Source organism: Marmota flaviventris, chromosome X (genome assembly GCF_047511675.1).
Source record: "Marmota flaviventris isolate mMarFla1 chromosome X, mMarFla1.hap1, whole genome shotgun sequence".
Classification (NCBI taxonomy): domain Eukaryota; kingdom Metazoa; phylum Chordata; class Mammalia; order Rodentia; family Sciuridae; genus Marmota; species Marmota flaviventris.
The window spans coordinates 90552411-90573705 of record NC_092518.1 but is presented as its reverse complement, the minus strand read 5'-3'; the positions used below and the strand labels follow the sequence as shown (position 1 = coordinate 90573705).

General features: G+C 32.9%; 1 protein-coding gene across 1 annotated transcript in view; it reads right to left on the bottom strand.

Annotated features, from left to right (window-relative positions):
• Nrk (Nik related kinase) overlaps window positions 1-21295 on the bottom strand; it is a 132887-nt gene that overhangs the window by 3615 nt on the left and 107977 nt on the right. Inside the window, exons 20-27 of the mRNA XM_027933308.2 lie at window positions 19893-20079; window positions 18795-18950; window positions 16322-16465; window positions 13202-13360; window positions 9558-9662; window positions 7866-8008; window positions 7437-7586; window positions 4527-4686 (exon numbers count right to left, since the gene is read on the bottom strand). Coding sequence (XP_027789109.2) covers window positions 4527-4686; window positions 7437-7586; window positions 7866-8008; window positions 9558-9662; window positions 13202-13360; window positions 16322-16465; window positions 18795-18950; window positions 19893-20079 — 1204 coding nt within the window. The remainder of the gene's footprint in view (window positions 1-4526; window positions 4687-7436; window positions 7587-7865; window positions 8009-9557; window positions 9663-13201; window positions 13361-16321; window positions 16466-18794; window positions 18951-19892; window positions 20080-21295) is intronic.

Genomic DNA, 21295 nt, shown 5'->3' with positions numbered 1-21295 from the left:
AAATTTCAAGATGCCATTCTTTATATATTTTGTAGGGAAAATTCCATAGCTAAATTAAATCAAGACATTTAAAATAATATCAAGATTTGTAACTCAAGTGAAAATAGTCTAGAAAACACAAAATAAAACAATTTCATTCTTATATTAGCATGATTTACATCAGAATTCATTAATTTGACTTTCCATTTTTTTCTGTTTTGAAGGGAATAAATTCTGCTTGATATGAGTATAGGTCTTTTAATTTTTCTCTTATCTTTCAAAGTTTCTAAGATGACTTTGTTTAAACCCAAATTTACCTGACCTATATATGAATACATTAAATATACATAAAAGAAGATGTAAATCTAATTCACCATGTAGTGCTATTTACCATACAACATTTTAAAAAAATATTTATTTAGTTGTAGATAAACATACCGTATCTTTATTTATTTTTATGTGGTGCTGAGGATCGAACCCAGTGCCTTACACATTCGAGGCAAGAACTTTACCACTGAGCTACAGTCCCAGCCCCTCCATATAATATTTTTTAAAGAATTGTGATTTTGTAGATAAAATTTCCTATATGACCACAAAATATATTATTGTCTTTGCTCATATTAAGATTGAAGAACAAAAAATATCACCTTCATTATTTTTAAAAAAAAAAATCTTGTTCCTTTCAAACTCTAAAAGTATCTAAGATTGGGACAAGATGGTCGACATGGTGTGCTACTTCACACCCTAAATTAATATACTTAGAAAGCTATATCAATTTAACTCCAAAAGATTTCAAAGTTGTGAGGGTCTGGCGGTACAGGCCTGTAATCCCAGCTTCTCAGGAGGATGACAATGTGAGGGTAGCCTGGGCAACTTAGTGAAACTCTGTCTCAAAAAATAAAAATAAAAAATAAAGGGCTGGGGTTGTAGGTCTATGGTGAAACCCTTCCTAGCAAGCATTGGGCCCTCTGTTGAATCCTCAGTTATCAGTGGGGGAAAAAATATTTCTTATGTGGCCTTTGATGCTATTTTGTAGATTGATCCTGGTACCTCCACTATTCAACAAAGTTGTATTATCAAAAATATTTTGCAGTTTATATATTCAAATTTTTAAATGTTCTTATATCAATTTAAAGGCGGTTTTTATTTTAACATAGAACTACAGCTTTTTGATAGCTTTCATGATTTTTTTTTTTTTTTTTTTTTTTGGCACTGAGGATTGAAACCCGGGATGCTTTACTACTGAACTATATCCCTAGTCCTTTTCAGTTTTCATTTTGAGACAAGGTCTTGCTAAATTGCTTAGGGACTAGCACTTGAGAGACCCTCCTGCCTCAGCTGCCCAAGTCTCTGGGTTACAGGTGTACGCCCCAGCACCAGGCTCACTCATTCACATGAGCTTATTTCCCTCCTTTCTTTCCTTTTCCTCCTTATTTCTATTTCAGCTTTATTATTTCTTATCAAAATTATTAATGCATATTGTTTTAGAAACTATAAAACTTCATATGAAAATAGATAATTTAAATGATTTCTACTGTCATGTATAACTAATTAGGAAAAAATAGAAAAAATAAATCTTCAAAACTGTAAAAAAAAAAAAGAGGGTGGGAGGGAAATGGAGGGGGCAAGGGATTAGCAAGGATGATGGAATGTGATGGACTTCATTATCCAAAGTACATGTATGAAGACAAAATTTGGGTGTCAACATACATTATATACAGAGATATGAAAAATGGTGGTATATATGTGTAATAAGAATTGTAATGCAAAAAAACAAAGCATATGTATGAAGACATGAATTGCGTGAACATACTTTATATACAAAGATGAAAGATTGTGCTCTATATGTGTAATAAGAATTGTAATGCATTCTGCTGTCATGTTTTTTAAAAATAAAATCAATAAAAAATGTAAAAAAAAAAAAAGAACTCATGAAGAAAATTTTGAACTTTTATAAAAAAGACTTTTTTTTTTTTTAAATCAAGGATGGAAACCAGGGGCACTTTACCACTGAGCTACATTACATTCCCAGCCCTTTTAATACTTTATTTAAAAATTTGAAACAGGGTCTCCCTAGGTTATTTAGGGCCTTGCTAAGTTGCTGAGGCTGGCCTCAAACTTGAGACCCTCCTGCCTCAGCATCCCAAGTTGCTGGGGCTACAGGCATGTGCCACCGTGTTCTGCAAAAATGACTTTCACATGTAGTGTGAGCAAAGAATCCCTAAAATAAAATTATCAAACATTCATTATCTTCTGCCCCCTTTAATATTGCAATTCAAACTAATTTTGTTTATAAAATTGACATTAAAGTTATAATTAAATTGCTATTATATTTTGATTCAGAAAGTAGCTGTCCTCCAGTAACTTTGTAAGTCTTATTTCAGACTGGAATTAAAACCACTCCAGATTATAGAGAAGAAACAAGTGACCTGAGCAATGGGAACAAGTAATATTTTTTTTTTACCCATGTAACTACTTCATTAAAAAGGGCATTTTGGGGGCTGAGGTTGTGGCTCAGTAGTAGAGCACTCACCTAGCACATGTGAGGTGCTGGGTTCGATCCTCAGCACCATATAAAAATAAAAACAAATAAAAAAATAAAGGTATTGTGTCCAACTACAATAAATAAATAAATAAATAAATGGCATTTTTGTCAACAATCACATACAGAAAAAAAACTTTCTAAACTTAATGCACAGGCTACTTGCTGATTCCAAGTATACAGCTAATTTCTATCTTAATACTGAAACACATAAGTCTGCCACTTAAACAAGCTACTAAGCTAGTTTGCTTTCTGAAATAGAACTTACTCAGTGATTTGAAAGTGGGAACACTTAGTAAAACTTTCTGTAATTGTTATGTTTCTGTATATTTGTTTGAAAATGTAGATCAATGATCTTATTGATGTCATTGTCAAAGGCATTTACCACATGAAAATGTAAAATTTATATACAGGAAATCTGGATCTGGGCAAGTCTTAAAAAGCAAAGTAATTGTTTTTAGACAGAAAAATAGAATAATTGATTTCCTTAATATCAGTGTTGTGATATAATATATTCTCAATATATCCTTAATACTTAAACCAAAATATAAAGTGTCTATAGCACTATGATTTACTTTACATGTAGATGTCTTTCAAATTCTAGTACCTTAAGATGACTTTTTGGTTTAGGTGAGAAATTTTCCTGCCTAAGTATAAGAACTATACAAGATGACTTTTCAAGATCTCTTTTATTGCTGTGATTGTCTAGTGGCATAAATATAGGCATATCTTGAGTTCCCAAATTTAAACTGAATTACCTTATTCCAATTTGTAATATATTGATCACAAAAGTATTACTATAAAGGTTAAAGCATGATTTTTTTTTCACTTTCTTTTGCCTGAGATCTGTCAATTATTCTGTAAGCATTTATCTCTGTCAATTAAAATGGTTTGATATCCTCTGTGAATTCTTACCTTGCTGAGGAAAATGGAGCATGTTTTCAGGACAATTCTGAACTATGTACGCAAATCATAAAAGATTCTGCAGATGCAATGCAAAGTGCCATCATTCCATAGGAAAACAATGTCCATTATAAACAGTTCTTTCAAACTGATCCTTAAAGCCACTGCAGGATAATTTTCAGCCATTTTTTTTTGAGATTTCAGAGGTTTAAGGCTTCTATCTGGATAAAGTACCTTTTTCTCTCTCAATCTCTCTCTCCTTTCTCTGTTCTTCTCTACACACACACACATACACACACACACACACCTTCTTCTTCCTTTATTTGGTTCATTAAACTCCTCTTTCCTTTGGGAATAGTTATTCTCCAATTAATCATTCTACCCTCTCTAATATTTTTACTTTGCATTCTGGTCTCTATCTGGAATCACTTGTATAGTCAGCATGCCTCAAAAATATGAATAAGAATCTCAAATTATTTGGATTTCTCAGTCTTGTAGTAAGTTGTTCACTGGTTAGGAAGAAAAAATGTCCTGGTTTAAAGAAGATTCAAAAGGTTGTTACCTCTATGTTGCCATCTGGGTGGTACCTAATAGGTATCAAGGTCAGACATATTTCTTTTTTCTAAATGATGTGATTCTTCACAGGCACATCACTCACTGAAGGTAACACTACTGACTATACAAAAGAGAAATATTTGGCTCTTCTTTGACTGGAAGCTTCCTAAGATAAAGGTAAGCCCCCCAAATCCTTGTGATGGAAAGAAGCATTTTCAATGTTTGTGTAAAGATTGCAAGCAAAGGGAGTTTAAGCAAAATTATAGATTATTGTGGAGGGAATTAGTTTCTATTTCAATTATACAACTGTTTCAAATGAACCACTCAGAAAACCCAAATTAGTCTCTTTTTGGTATTCTTCATGAATGTGCTAAGCATATCACAAAAAATTGCTTCATTTTACTAAGGGAATACATGTGCAGGATTCCAAATTAACACTCTGTACCTTGAGAATATAATAATTCAGGAAATCTTCACTTAGGACACATTTTTATCCTTGAAAAACTTATTTGTTATCATATGAAATAATAATCAATTGTATACATACCAACAGAGGACGGTATGTCTTTCCACACTTCAAGGATCTTCTTGAAGAGGTGTTCATTTGCTTCCACAGAGAGAGCTTCAGCGTTGAAGGTGAGCATCATGCCAATTCCCAAGGAATCAGGTAAAATGATGATATTCTGTGGTATAATGAGTTCCAAGGGCTGGAATTATGTTCCATAAAAATTTATATGTTCAACATTTTACCACTACTATTGTAATTGAAGCAGCTTGGCTGAGCAATAAAGATCAAAGAGATTCAAAGTGTAGGAAGGAAGGTAACAAAAGAGCTGCTTTCCTTATGCCATAATGTGATCACTATTTAATATTTTCCTTTTTATTTAGGAGAAAGAATGGTTTGAAAAAATAAGAGATACATTTCCTAATACAGAGAAATTGGTTTAAATTACACAAAGTATAATGTATAGTTATTGAAAAAAAATAGACAAGAGACTTGGATTTAAGTTTCATTTCAGAAATAATTTGATGAATAATTTGATAATGAATGTGTCCACCAAGTAATGAGTACACAATCCTTGGTTGTCAGTAAAATTTGTTAAAATAAAAATAGAAAATAAACCTAAAAATAGCTTGAGCTTAACACACTTATAAGGGACAACTTTATATTCATCATAGCTTGAAATATAATAGTCATAACCCTTTGCAAAAAAATGTAGAATTTCTTATCAAATTTTCATAATCTTAAAAATCAGTTGAATACAAGATTCAGAGATGTATTAGGTAGTATAAGAGGAAATACTAAGAAATATCTAAGTACTTCCAAATTTCATGATGCATAAAATGTGACAAAATTGGCTTAAACTACAGATATTCCCTGATAATAAACAATTGTGTTCTTTTCTCCAAATTAGAAGGTAAAAAAAAAAAAAAAAGATCAAAAGCTATACTTGCCAAACCCAGCGTACTCAGACCAAGGGCTTGAGGCCATGTCTCAGCAACAACAATCCTTAAAACTAAAATGGGGATCCAGAGGCGAAAAGCAATTTTAATACGTTCCCTGGGCACTTGCATGAGCAATTGAATCAGAAAAGAGATGAATGAAGAGAATAAAAGAAAATTGCAAGAAAGAAGTTTGTCTCAGTAAAATCTGTAAACAATAAAACTGGACTGCTGCATATCCAGACAGACTCTGAGGTTATTATCTTCTTTCTGAAGTAACCAGATATTCTGTAGCACACGTGGCTCCCTTGTAACATTACATGTTTTATAATCTAGAACTCTTGAAAAGTTATTATTTTTAGTACATTCTGTTTCAGAAGACACCCCTTGTCTCCCTTAGAGTCAGCTTTCTTTTAATGGGTCAAGATACTAGGGCATTCTTCTAAAAATATTTTTGAATATATATAAGGTATCCTAATTAGGTCAGAACATGACTTTTAAAATGCATCATTTCTCACTGTAGCTTCCACAGTAATTAATGAATTTATTCAAAAATGAAATATTTTTTGTTTTTTAGTCAGGTGAAACACTGAGTTAAACTTCTTGAATGACTTTTCAAATAAATATAAACTTGGACCAATGCTGCAATGTTCAATATTGCCCTGTATTCTAAATAAATTCTCTTTGACACACATAAAAAGTAAGATGCAGAAATCTATAAAAATGTAATACAATATTCACAATATATAAAAGAATAATATAATATTCATATCAAAATTATTTTGACCTTATATCTAAGTGGTTTTATCTGAGGTTGGTTCAGTATTTTTCACATTATAAACATGGTAAGTTGCATATAATCATAGAAAATCACTGGTTATCAGCTAATTATTATTAATATAAGCAAAATCCTTTAAAAAGTATTCATTAATGTACTGACAATTGATCCATGTAATTTATTACAGAGGTATGAGATGATTCTGAAGGCTATTCAAAAATATCACATCTATACTAAGTTAATAGTGTGTACAGTTTTTCTCCAGGAATTTTTATACCATGCTAAGCTGTTATGATTTTAATTGTTAATAAATGGGAATTAAAAAAATAGTTGATGTAAAAAAAAGGTGATACAGGCTTTCCTTTTAAATGTAATTTTCAACAGGAAAATCAGCATTGCCACCATCAAATTTTAGACAAAGAATTGTGTTTTGTATGGTGTGCATGTAGGGGTATTATATTATATTTAAGTATTTTCTGTAAATTATGTGAGTATATTTTTAAAACAATTCATATTTTAGGTGCTGCACCATATTTTCACTACTTAAGAGTTTAGGTACATTTGCTTTTGTAATGAAGAACCCTTTGGTCAGAAATTAAAAGTGTAAGTGATATGATAAAACAACATTTTATGATAATTTACTATGTACCACTGTTAAAGTAATGCAATAAAAGAGGATATACATAACAATTCCATGATACTGTCATTGCATTTTTAAAAATCTATTAATATATTGTGGGGTACAGAAGGACTAAGGCAAGGACTTCAAACTCAAATACCTCTTAGGGCTAATTATTATAAATATGGAAAGATATATAGATAGAGATTGTAGAGCATATATCCTATCTAAATGCTCTACAATCTCTATCTAAAAAGGGGCAAGTATAAATCAGTTCAAGTTGACAGTGGCCAGTTAGTAACATGGGCCTGAGGTTTCCAGGTATTCCAGTTTATCAATAGAAGTACAGATTTTATTTGTAAACTTTACTTATTAAAAAATAAGCCAGGTGATAGACAAACAAAATATTTCTGCAGAATAAACTCAGCTATCTGGACTCAGAAGTCATCAGTGATGTTTGTTTAAGTGTGACCACTTTATGGAAATCTATACTTACATTTTAGGTCTCCATTCAAGTATAGATATTGTTACTCACATGTTTGAACCTTTCAGTTTTGATGGTTGTAAATATTCAGTGTTATACAATAATATCTAGGGATCTGAGAGTAGTATCTTACATTATTTGGCAGGGTCACATCAGACATAACTTCAGATTCTGCATCGATGATGTGATATCCATCTGCTGAGCTGAAGAAAATCTTTAGTGTTTTCTCAGAACCAATAGCCAGGTCAACTGTCACTGGCTTATGACCAAGAGTTGGAAATACCTGAAAATATAAAACCAAATATGGCCAAAAGGCATTCGAACTAAGGTAAAAATTTCCCCACTCTTTTCCAGGTTTGTAGGTTTATAAAACCCAGGTTAATTTTCAAAATTGCATATTGTATTTAAAGACCTATGTATTAGAACTTTTCTTAGGTCTGTTACAACAACAAAGACAAATATATTTAGGTTCTAAATATTGTTTCCCTTCAAATATCAAAATGCTAATGATTGTAAGAGCCTCATATGCCCCTGCACTGTTTGCTGTCTTTAAGTTTCTTGCCTTGAGCTTCAGCAAATGAAGGAGCTCATCTGGTCTCTTAAACCGGTTTGCTGGATCAGCTGCCTGTATTTTTGCCAGTATTCGTATATAGGCTTCATAGGACATGTAGTCTCCTTCGGAGTCTGCTGATTGATCAATGCATACTTGATAAGGAATGAAAAAGGCCATAAATGTTAACCTACTATAGACTGGGTGTAACCTAGGCTCTATGGTTTCTAATCCAAGGAAACAAAAGGCCAATCAGGATTCATTGCCATGATCAGGTCACCATGGAGGACTGAGCATCACAGGATTCACCATACTATAGTCATGAGTTGGAATTCAAGAACTGGAGTGAGGACTTGGACAGGAACTGTGTATGAGGCTATACAGATTGTTGGTACTTATCTCTTTTGTTTTCCATTTCATACCAGGTAGCTCTGACCAATCAGCAGACACCCAAGAACAAACCCATATCCAAACACTGACAGCAGGGCCAAAGCCCAATTTAGGAAGATCAGTCAGGGATGTGATTTGTCAGGACACACCCAGACTATCTATGTAGTAAACTATGCTCTTTTATTTAAAAAAAGAAAAGAAAAACAGTTATGTGATGTTTTGGACTACAAAACAGACCATGTAAACAGATCCTATTCTAAGATACAAAAGTAGTATGTGAATACCTTACTGAGGTCTATCAGGATGTGTGCATATCAGCACTTTGTAAAAATCCATCTATGGACCAACTAGTTCAATAGTGACTGGAACATTTGCTAAAAATATAGATTGACAGGCCCTACTCCAGACCTGAAATTTAGCCTGGGGTTGAGTCTGAGATCTAAATGTCTAACAAATTCTCCAGGCAATTCTGACGCATATCCAGGTTAAGAGGTATTTGACTTGATAGAACACTGTCATTCCATTAATCAGCCCTCATTATAATGGAGTATATACAAAATAATCTTATTTAAGTGAAATTCTGTAGCATTGTAATTAAATTATATACAGTACTCTGTTTATGTGATGTGATTTAAAAAAATCACCAGCATCTTGTTTGGAATATTAAATGATTCCCTTCCTTGGCTGATCCATAAAAGTCCAATTAAACCATAATAAAATGAAAAAATGAATAAGCCTAACCACTAATATGTCTTACAATAGTTTAGAGAGAAATGTACTTAGAGTTCCAGTTTGGAAGGAATGAAGACCCACCCATTTCCTACATAACCCCACCTATTGTAGGTATGGTAACTGGAGCAAAGGTTTTCTCTTCTCTCCTTCTTCTTCCAATGGTGTTCCTCCTTCGACCATCTTCACACAATTTCTCACCTTCCCTCTACTCCCCCACCCAACTAAAGAGAAAACAGGGATTTTTTCAGATTCAAGTCATTTGGTGTAGCATCTGAGGTCTATATTTGGGCATCTATAAGCAGAGATCTTCATGTTGACTACAGGAATTGGGAGTGAGAAGCTGGTGTGGAGGTCCTGTGAAGACAAGGGTAAGGGATTTCCCTCACATTCTCACTTGCTGTGGTGCCTGTGGATTATCTAAGAAAGGGTTAAATGATAATTATTGATATGATACATTCCAACTGTAAAATAATGGTATATATATATATATATTTTTCTTATATGCATTCCAAAATATTGTGCTTTTTAAAACAACTTCTTCTCAAAAGAACAATGTCGTGATCCAAAGGAAAAAGAGATCACTTACTTTAATAGCAGTGCTTTCATCAAAGGACTTTGGTGCCCATGCATAAAGATGAATTGATGATTTCAAAGCAATTGCAATGTATGTTGTTTCTTCATGTTGGACTACAATAATAAAATAAAATAAATAACAATGCCACAGAATCAACAAGAACATTCAAGTGGTTTTGTTATTGAAAATGTCATAACCACTTAGTGAGTGCACAAAGTGTATAATTTTAGAAAAATCTACTTGGTTACAATTTAATGTCCCCAAATGTAATTAGATTACTATCTATTTTTATGGAGTTTCTGCATTAGCTTTCAAGAGAATTCTAAATTGTCCACTGAAAGCTACAGAACACTGATGAAAGAAATTATGGACCTAAATAAATGGAAAAACTTTCCATGTTCATGGTAGACTTAATATTGTTAAGACAGCAACACTATCCAACAAAATCTCTATAGAATCAATGAAATTGCTAAAATCCCAATGCCCTTTTTTATTAGAAATGATTATTTTCACATGAAATTGTAAGTTGTTCCGAGTAACTAAAACAATCTTTAAAATCAAATTTGGAAGGCATACATTTTCTGATTTCAAACAATTTCATTCACAAAACCCTAAAAAATACTTGAGACTCAATCAAATCAAGTAGGTGAAAGCCCTCTATAATGAAAACTATGGAATACCAGAAAAAGAAATTGAAGATGACCTTGGAAGATAGAGACTACATATGTTCTTGAGTAGGCATAACTAGTATTGTCAAAATGGCCATGCTACCAAAAACAATCTGTAGATTCAATGCAATTCCATTATAAATGCCATAACATTTCTAACAGAACTAGAAAAAAGTCCTAAAATTCATATGGAAGAATAAAAGATCCAGAATAGTCAAAACTATCCTGAGCAATAAGAGTGATGCTGTAAGTTTCACACTACCTGATCTCAAATTATACTACAGAGCTATAGTAACAAAAGCAGAATGGTATTGGCATAAAACCAAACATGAAGACCAATGAAATAGAATAGAAGACACAGAGATAAATCCACATAAGTACATTCATCTGATCCTTGACAAAAGTGCCAAAAACACACATTGAAGAAAAGTTAGCCTTTTTAACAAATTGTGCTATGGAAACTTGATATCCCTATATAGAAGAATGAAACTAGATCAACTGATGAATGGATAACAAAAGGACAAAAGATGATATATCTGTACAAAGCAGTACTATACATGTGTAAAGAGGAATGAAGTGAATAATTAATAAGCACTTTAAATTGATACATTTCATAATATATAAATTATGCAACAGGACCATAAACATCATATGGATGTATATGCTTGCTCTCAACCCTTCTGATTCTCATGGAATATGTTTTATTGATAGATTCATACTTTATGTTAAACCCCTCTTCCTTGGTTATATTATGTTTGGGATATGTGATATTCCCCAAAACCTCATGTGTGAGACAATGCAAGAAAAGAGTGAATTGGTTAGATTATAAGAGTTGTGGATTAATCCTCTTGAATGGATTCACTGAGTGGTAAAATCTGGCAGGTAGGTTAGGCTGGAGGAGGTAGGTCACTGGGGGAATGCCTTTGTAGTGTATATTTTGTCCCAGATGAGCAGAACTCTCTCTTCTTCCTGCCTATATTGTCTTGAGATGCATTCCTCTGCCATGCCCTTCTTCCATGGTGTTCTGGTTCACCTTAGGCCCAGAGCAATAGAGTAGGCTCACTATGGACAAACCTCTGAAACTATGAGCCCAAACAAACCTTCCTCTTCTCTGTTGTTTTTGTCAGGTCTTTTGGTCACAGTGACAGTAAAGCTGACTAAAACAGCTGGAATATTGATTAGTTTTCTCTCTCTCTTCTCTCCACTTTTTCTATGAGTCTAGCTTACTCTTTTTTATTCTTTTGGTACTAGGGATTGAACTCCAGGGCACTTGACCACTGAGCTACATCCCTAGCCCTATTTTGTATATTATTCAGAGACAGGGTCACACTGAGATGCTTAGGACCTCACAAAATTGCTGAGGCTGGCTTTGAACTCGTGATCCTTCTGTCTCAGCCTCCTGAGTCACTGGAATTACAGGCATGCACCACCACACCCAGCTGGCTTACTCTTTCATTTTCTTTTTTATCATTTCTAAACAGGTCAAAGAAATATGATTAATAAACCAACAACAATGAGCTAGGGTTGTGGCTCAATGGTAGAGCACTTGCCTAGCACATGTGAGGCACTGGGTTCGATCCTCAGTACCACATATAAATAAGTAACTAAAATAAAGGTATTGGGTCCATGTGCAAATAAAAATATTTTTTAAAATCCACCAACAAGTATTCTTGGTTAAGTGAAACCTTCCTATCAATTTTATATGGAGAAATAATTGGTGCCCCTCCATTATTTTATGAATCTTGGAAGGCTATGAAAATACCACTAACTATGATTGATCCATTGCTATACTCCTATATGAAGCTGCTACCAGTCTACCTGTCAATGAGTCACATGGTTTACTATTATTGTTCTGAGTTCTAGGGTGAAATGGAACGGGGTCAGCCAGGAAAATTGGACTTAACTAGTCCAGACCTGAAGAACACTGATTTACTAGATGGCTACCTTTATAATCATGTCTTACTGAGATTTAAAAAAAAATTACAAATAATTGGAAGTAGTTCTGCAATATAAACTCCTATCTATGGATAACTTTCACCTCTGGGGATAGCAAATTTATATCATATGACTGGAGGAAAGTAGTGATATCAACAACTAGAAGAAAATAGGGCATGTATTTAATCCTTTAGTTATCTAGGTCCTCAGTTTCCCTTTTAATTGATGTATGTACATATGTGGACATATTTGAAAACATATCCTGGGAAAGCCACTTTATACTCAGAGCAACAATGGTCAGTCTGAACAGAAATATTTTGTTGCAATACATATAATGCGATTTGAGCTATCACCCACCCATGTACCAGTTCACCTGATGGGGCAATCAGTGCTGGGGAAAAGAAGATAAAGAAGGCTGATAGTAGAGGGGATTTTCTTCAGAAATGAACCAGAATGAGATGATATTACTTAGCAGTTGTTTATAGCTGAAAGCAGAGTTCTGAGATCTTAGAGTTGCTACTCCATTTCATAGTGGATGCTTGTGAAGAGATTGAGGATATGAAAACATTATCTAACCAAATTGAAAACACTGATTATACTCATGAGTTCTGACAGTGGGAGCAAGAGTCAGCAAGTCTTAGAAGATTGTTTTTATGACTCATCATAAAATTTCCTAGTCAGTATTAAGAGGAATTCTATTTTATTGCCGATTCAAGGAAATAACCCACATGAATCTCTGCACATTGTAGAAGATACATCAAGAATATTTATATAGTTGAAGCTATAGATAGGCAGGAAAAAAATCAGTTTAACTGGAATATTCAGGTTGAATGGGAAGGAAATAAAGATGAGGAAGTAAATCAAATTTAACTTCAATTGCTATTTTAGTTGGTCATAATAGCCAAGATTGTAGCAGAAAAGACCTGGAGGATGTCTCAATGAAATTCACAAATTCTTTCCATTCTGTTTTGCCTTCCATGATTATGTACTTCACCAAATGAAAGGAAGCAACATTTCAATAGCTATAGTAAATATGAAATGGGACATACGGACACTGAAGTGTTCACAACCAGTCAACTTATCAATAGCTTTGCAAGCTTCTTCTGTCTTCAGCATTTCTTCTTGTCTTTTTTTACTTTCTGGATCATTATTCAAAATCTTGTTTCTCAGCCAAGTCAAATGATACACCCGAAGTCTGTTCTTACGGCCTGATGGATAAGATACAGTAGTTCAATTAAATCTATACTTTTTTTATATCTTAGAAGAATAAAAATTAAAGGTATTTTGCCTTTTAAAACAAATGTTTTCATGAAGGTAAAAAGAACTTTTAACACACCACACAGTATCAGTGTCCCCTTCAGGATTTGGAAATGTGATAGCAAAGTCTTAGTGTATCAATTCCAACAGGTAGTTGAAGTGTCTACTAACTACCTCTAAGCCAGTCTAAAGTGACATCTAAAACATTTCTCTGAGACAGGTTATGGCTGCCACTAAGCAGGCAAAAAATCATTCATTCATTAGAAACTTGGAGTTTTACAAAGTCATTATCCCTCTAGGGTTCAGAGAGCTAGAAGTTGTCCCTGATAACGTGTGTATATGAGAGGGATGTCTGAATATTGACTGTTTAGGCATTTAGTTCCATTAAGATAAATTTCTTTGAATTCTATCATTCTAGCATGCTTATAACAGAGTTGAATAGTTTTATTGTTTTTAACCCAGTTTATATGTTTTATTATTTTTATTTCTATTGATTTAATATATTTTTAATTTTTTTGATTTATACAAAATATTTGTACATATTTATGAAGTACAATGTGATATTTTGATTTATGTATACATCATGTAGTGATCAACTTGTAGTAATTAGCATAGCTATCAACTTAAACATCATTTTTAATGGTGAGTACATTTAATTCTTCAAACTGTTTTGACATATAAAATGCATTATTGATAATTATATTCATTCTGCTCTACCACAGTACAACAGAATTTATTTCTCCTATTTAACTTTACCCATCATCTAATTATAACCATCAGACCCCTTGACCAATTTTTTCCCTTTCCCCCTATTTAACCCAGTCTCTGTTAACCACTATTATACATTTCACTTTTATGAGATCAACTTTTTACGTTCTACTTAAGTGAGATAATACCTTTAATATTAGTTTCCTAATTATAAATCCCAGCAAATTTTTACAATTAATTAAAATACATGGGCCATTAAAATTACACATTTCTTTCCCTAAAAATGATTTTATTTCTAGTGATTTTTAAGGTTTATATGATATTCATTTTATTTATTTATTTGATTATTTATTTATCTAGTTTTAGTTGTGGGTGGAAACAACACCTTTGTTTTTTAATTTATTTTTATGTGGTGCTGAGGATCAAACCAGTACCTCACATTTGCTAGGCAAGCGCTCTAGTATTGAGCTACGTTCCCTGTCCTGGTTTATAATATTTCTAATCCCAACAATAGAATTCTTATATGATTAATATGTTTTAAATAAAGTTTTTATAGCAGTATTAGGGTTCTATTCTTAAATGGTAAATCAAACTATTGAGTATCTCTCAATACTTATAATCTTGGTACTATTGTAATTAAAAATAATACACATTAAAGAGAAGCTCAACCATTAAGGAGGGTACATTTGGGTTAGAGAATACTAGAACACTAAAAAAGAAAGAAATCTGGGGCTGGAGATGTGGCTCAAGCAGTAGCGCACTCGCCTGGCATGCGCAGGATGCTGGGTTCGATCCTCAGCACCACATAAAAAATAAAGATGTTGTGTCCACCGAAAACTAAAAAATAAATAAATATTTAAAAATTCTCTCTCTCTCTTTAAAAAAAATAAAGAAATCTGTTCTCTAGATGTTTACTCTCTTAGGTACCCAGATGTAAAAAATCTAAATATTGCTTCTGTAATCAAATAATTATAAATGAATGTTGACAAAAGTGACTTAAAAAAACATGAGTTCTGAGCATACCTATAAAGGGTTTTCTACCCTAATTCAAATTAAATCAAATTGACCTTATTTAGAAATACACATTATCAGTATGTGCATGGCAATTTGCATACTAATATACATTTTACACACATATTTATATTATAAAATACATAATTCAGATAAATAACTATGATTAGCATGAGCTTATTCTGTATGAAACCTATTTCTTCAACTTTTCCTTTTTTTGTCTGTCATCTTATGCCTATAGTCAAAATTAATGCTATTGCTGTTTTGATACCAGGTCCTTTTTAGTAATCTTTTTTATTTTATTTTATTTTATTTTTTGTACTGGAAATTGAACTCAGGGGCACTTGGCTACTGAGCCACTGAGGCACATTCCTAGTTTTTATTTTATTTTGTTTTATTTTATTTTTTGATACTGGAAATTGAACTCAGGGGCACTTGGCCACTGAGCCACTGAGCCACATCCCTAGTGCTATTTTGTATTTTATTTAGAGACAGGGTTTCACTGAGTTGCTTAGCGCCTCGCTTTTGCTGAGACTGGATTTGAACTCTCAATCCCCCTGTCTCAGCCTCCAGAGCCACTGGGATTATAGGCGTGCACCACCATGCCCAGCCTGTTTAGAAATATTAATCACTATAACACCCATTTACTTGCTATCTCATAGTCAAAGATTCAAGGTTTACCAAAACTAAGAAATCCAACTATTGTGTAGGGAAACTGTAGAGTTCTTTAAAAGGAAATCCATTGTTGTAACCAACCCTATCTTAGGCCTTTTGATAAGTTTGTGCTAGGGACAAACTTATTTAATACTCTATTATCTGTTCACTTTGTTCCTTGTTGCTTCTAACACATCAGAGAAAAGATATATGTTGGATTTTCATGTGATCAGGTGTGCATGAGTAGATGTGAATGACAGCTGTGAAGTTGTACAAGGCTACTTTGTAAAGAACCTGCAAGGAAGCAAATAGTGTGAGTTTTCATATCAATAACCTAAATTAGGTGTGCTGCAATCAAAGGAAGTTAGTTTCAGTTGTAAATAGATAAGACAATACAAGTAGGAAAATCTGGTATCCCAATTAAAGGTTATGTTTAAAGTGTTCTCTTATGGACACTTTCACCTGAGAAAGTCTTTAACCCAGTTTGCAGTCTAATTAATCTGCTTAATTATTCAGCTAATTTTAGTTCTTAAACAAACCAGAGATGGTAATCAGCAAATTGAGTGGCTCTACAACTTGAATCTGGCGAAATGGTCGTCGCTTTATAAGTTTAGTAATGTCTGCCTTTCCACTTCTGTCCATCAGATACAGATTAGATCGGGTTCCAAGAAGCAAATTGACTCCTGTTCAAGGATAAAAAAAAGAAATATACTATATTAAAACTCATTTTATATTTGCATTTATATTACATTTTTGCTACTCCATTGTGATGATCTATATAAAAGTGACTTTTAACATTTTTAGGCTAATGCTAATCAAATACTGTGTAACTACTTACTCTTTACTAACATACACATAACAAATGCATTGAAATACATAAAAAGATAGAAGATAATGATCTCAAGCAATATTCTATGGGATCATGTCTGGTATGCCACCTTGAAAATAGAATTGTACCTACATCTTAGCACCCTGTAGTAGCATCCCACATTTTATTAAAATAAATTCTTTTTGAAAATTACTATTAAACATTCTTAGTGTAGCATACATAAAGAGCTCAACTCAGTTCATTTCTCATCCATTACTGTAACTACAGGTTCTTATGTTTTTTAATATTTATTTTTTAGTTATAGGTGGACACAATATCTTTATTTTATTTTTATGTGGGGCTGAGGATCAAACCCAGTGCCTCACACATGCTAGGTGAGTGCTCTACCACTGAGTCACAACCCCAGCCTGGTTTGAATGTTTTTAAAATCATTATATGTAGATAATTTTTAAATTGAATAATTCTATATTTATGCAGATGTTAAAACTTTTACATTACTAAATGCCTGTAAAATTAGTTCTTATCTTCATATACCTAAATTCGTATATTCTGTCTTTTATTTCTTGACTGGGTCTATTTGTTCATATATAAGCACTGTTTAAAGAACAAGGAGAGGACTGAAATAGAAGAACTGAAGTTAAAATACACTTAAAAGTACTGTGGCAGTTTTTCTCCATATACCAAGACTTAGGAGAAAATTGACCAAGTAATTAACAGGAGAAAACTTCAGTGTCTTCCATTTAGATAATGTTTGTGCTCTAAGGGTATAAGAAGAAAAGACAAGTGTTTCTGCTTTCATTTTCCTACTCTGTCCTTCACCAAATCTCAAGCCAATGGCAAATTTTGAAACTGCATCTTCCTCCCAGAAGAGACTCAAGGAAGGAGGAGGAAGTATTGTAAAATTTCACTATAATTTGTATTATTCAAAATGTAAATCATTTCTTATAAAATGAATTAGTAGACATTAATCACATTTTTGAGTAGTTTCCAGACTGAAATGTTAAATGCCTTCTTATATTTGATACACTCAATTAGCAATACTTTGAGGATAACATTTTTCTAAGTCAATTCATATAATATGCTTGCCACCATGTTCTAGTTTTAATTCAAAGCCCTATCTCCTATTCAATCATACATTAAGTAAAATCTATCAAACAGAAGTCAGAAGTTGGCATTTACTATGGATTTCTATCCTCCTTGCATTCATCAATTCTGCTTTATTTGTTATTCAACTGGCTTGAGGTAAAATACAGTCTCAATACCACCCATATGACTATAACTCTTCGGAAACAAAGGATTGGGAAAGTTTAAGGCCTACAAATCTTCAAGAGTGTTTAAAATGAGATCCTGCAAAATCTTTTTTGTAAGACCTATTTAGCTATCTGTTATGGTATGTATCTGGAATGTCCCTCAAAAGCTCATGTGTGGAAAGCTTGGTCTCTAGGGCAACAATATACAGAGTTGGGGCTTTTCAGAAGGGACTGAATGTTGAGGGCTCTCATCTCATCAGTGGGTTAATTCATCTGATGGTTTAATAATTTGAATACACTACTGGGAGGTGGTAGAAACTGTAAGCAGGTGAGGCATGGTTGGAGGAAGTAGGTTGCTGAGGACTATATCTTGTCCATTGCCCCTTTTAAGAATTTAGGGACAGATATTAAAAGAAATTACTAATCTATACATCATATGTGCTTGAGTGTTTCCACAAATGAGACTTCTGCCATAAATTGAGAAATTTTGTCCACCACATCCTTCTGTCGTGATCTTTCTGCCTTGGATCCAGCCAGTCACGAATTGAAACCTCTGAAAACATGAGCCAAAATAAATCTTTACCCCCTCTAATCTGTCAGTATTTTGGTTGCAGCTAGAAAAAGCTAATTAACAGCATTATATGCTGAAAACTACTCTGTATTAGGAATACTAATCTTAAAATTTCAAATAATTATAATCTAGTCAAATTTTATATTTTATCTGAATTAATTAAGGTTAAAAAGAAAATAGAATAAAAAGCAGGAGGAATCAATTAAATCATCAAAATCACTTCTAAGAAAATACATTTTATTTGATTGATAATGGGTTGGTAATAATAAACAAATGTTTTACATCTATGATTTTCATGGGTTTGCTATGTAGATTTAAAAAGATTCTTTTAAAAACAACCAAATTTCAGAAATCAAACTTACCCCATAAAGAACCACAGAAGATCTCAGAAGTGAATTCCTTTTCATACATGTGAATTAGTGGTTTTTTACATGCAGGAGAGACATAGAGTGGGTTAACATTGACTTCAGAGGGTTGCTTAGGTGATTTTTCAGGTACTTCCACGAATCCAGCATATACTGTTAAGAATTAAGGGACAGGTATTAAAAGAAATTACTAATCTATACATCATATGTGCTTGAGTGTTTCCACAAATAAGACCCAGCCTAGAAAATATATTTTCATTTTTTTGTATTTTATTTTTACTGGAGGAGTCACTTTAGTAATTCATAAGCCATTGGACAACACAAATAATGATGGTTAAAATATATTCTTGAATATAGATTTAAGTTATTGTGATTTTTAATGCAAAATAAATCCAATGAAGGACTCAATTTCTCAACTGAATCTGACATTCAGGCATCATAAAGATTCAGTGAGGAACACATTTTTATTTTATTTTAAAAATGTTTTTCATAGTGCCTTGTTTAATAATATAGGGGTTTATTTAGACATGGAATATAATTTATTCTGTTTCAGTCCTCAGTACTTCCTCTTTACCTTCCCTCCTCCCTCCTGCTGTTTACCTTCTTCTATTCTACTGGTCTTTCTTCTATTTATTTAAATCAGTGCTTTACAGACATGCATAAACATGGCATTCACTGTGGTATAATCATGTATGTACATAGCATAATGGGGTCAATTCCATTCTGCAGTTCCTCCCTTTTCCCATCCCTCTTCCCTCCCTATCTATCCCCTTCCTGTACTCCACTGATCTTCCCTCTGATTTCATGAGATCCCTTCTTTTTTCCCCTCTTATTTTGGTGTAGTTTCCATATATGAGTGTAAACATTTGATCCCTGATTGTTGAACCTGGTTTATTTCACTTAACATAAAGTTCTCCAGTTTCATCCATGTACCAACAAATGTCATAATGTAGATTTTTAAAAATAGTATATCAATATGAATTTGGGTCAAATGAATATGAGAATTACTTAATTCCATGCAGATTTTGAACAAGTAGTTAAAAACTAATGTGTGAACAGGTATCAGAATTGATAGATCATAGTAGACACACTCACAGATGGCACTGGCAAAATCATCAGCAGCAGCTCCCCCAGAATCTTTGGAAGGAGATGAGTGGCTGTCAGGAAAATCCAATTGTATTGATGAGTCAGATATGTCCCTATTGTCATTCTCATCATCAAATGCTGAGGGAACACTAACTGAGGCAATGGAATTTGAGGCCTCACTTTCACCATCTGGCTCCTAAAATGAGACCAAAATAGTTTTAATTCATTAAGAGGGTTTAAACTGAAAAATATTCTAGGGGTTACTAGAAAAAATGAATGTAAAATTTTTAGTATCTTCGTTCTTGTAAAATGCATACTTACTAAAAATTTCAACAATATCATCAAAAAAGAGAGAAGTAACCTATTATTTGAGATAAGTGATTTTTAGAGAAATTCAAAGAGCTTTAATTTCCACCCCCTTTGCAACTTGGGACCTCATAATTGTGAAAATATGCCAGGTACTGTGCTAGGAATCTTATTTACTTATCTTCATGAATCCTTACAACTATCCAACAAGTAAATATAAGTATATTCAATTTATTTATAAGAAAACTAATGTTTATAAGGTTAAATAATATTTTATATGTTTTAAACCTAGAAAGTAGGGGAACTAGACCTTGAAGCAAAAGTTTGTTTGATTTTCAAGTGTACGTTCAGCTATGTTACGCCAAATAGTTGCTTGAAAAAATATAAAGCACGATATGGGGGTATTTTTTCCATTGCTTTAAGGTACCTTGAGAGAATGGGTAGTGTGAAAAACCTACACAGAGAATTTTCAAATGATAAAGTGAATGATGGAAAATCAACTTACACAAACTCAAAGGAATAAACATATTTTGATGAAAATCTAGCCTGCTTTCAGTAAAATTACTCAAAGATAAAAACCACAAATTGTGACAATTTAGGTGGCATTCTATATGCTATGGGAAAGCATATCAACTGTTTTTAGTAAACCTGTTTATTGATGACCTCCTCTTTGTGCATAGTGATTCTTGGCACAGAGAGTTGTGCTACCCTGTCAGCGACTGGTTTTTATGAACTTTCTAGCCACAAAAACATGTTCTAGCAGTATATCCCTTTTAAATTAAAATGAAAGGAAGACCCATTTATTCTGTAAATTTCAAAAATATTACTAAAGATAACTAGAGACACCCAGGTGTGTTATAAAACTAATGTTAAGACATCCTGTTTTAATCTTTCTTTTCATCCCTTCCACAAATTCTTTTTTTTTAATTTATTTTTTATTATTGGTTGTTCAAAACATTACAAAGCTCTTGACATATCATATTTCATACATTTGATTCAAGTGGGTTATGAACTCCTATTTTTACCCCATATACAGATTGCAGAATCATATTGGTTACACATCCACGTTTTTACATATTGCCATACTAGTAACTGTTCTATTCTGC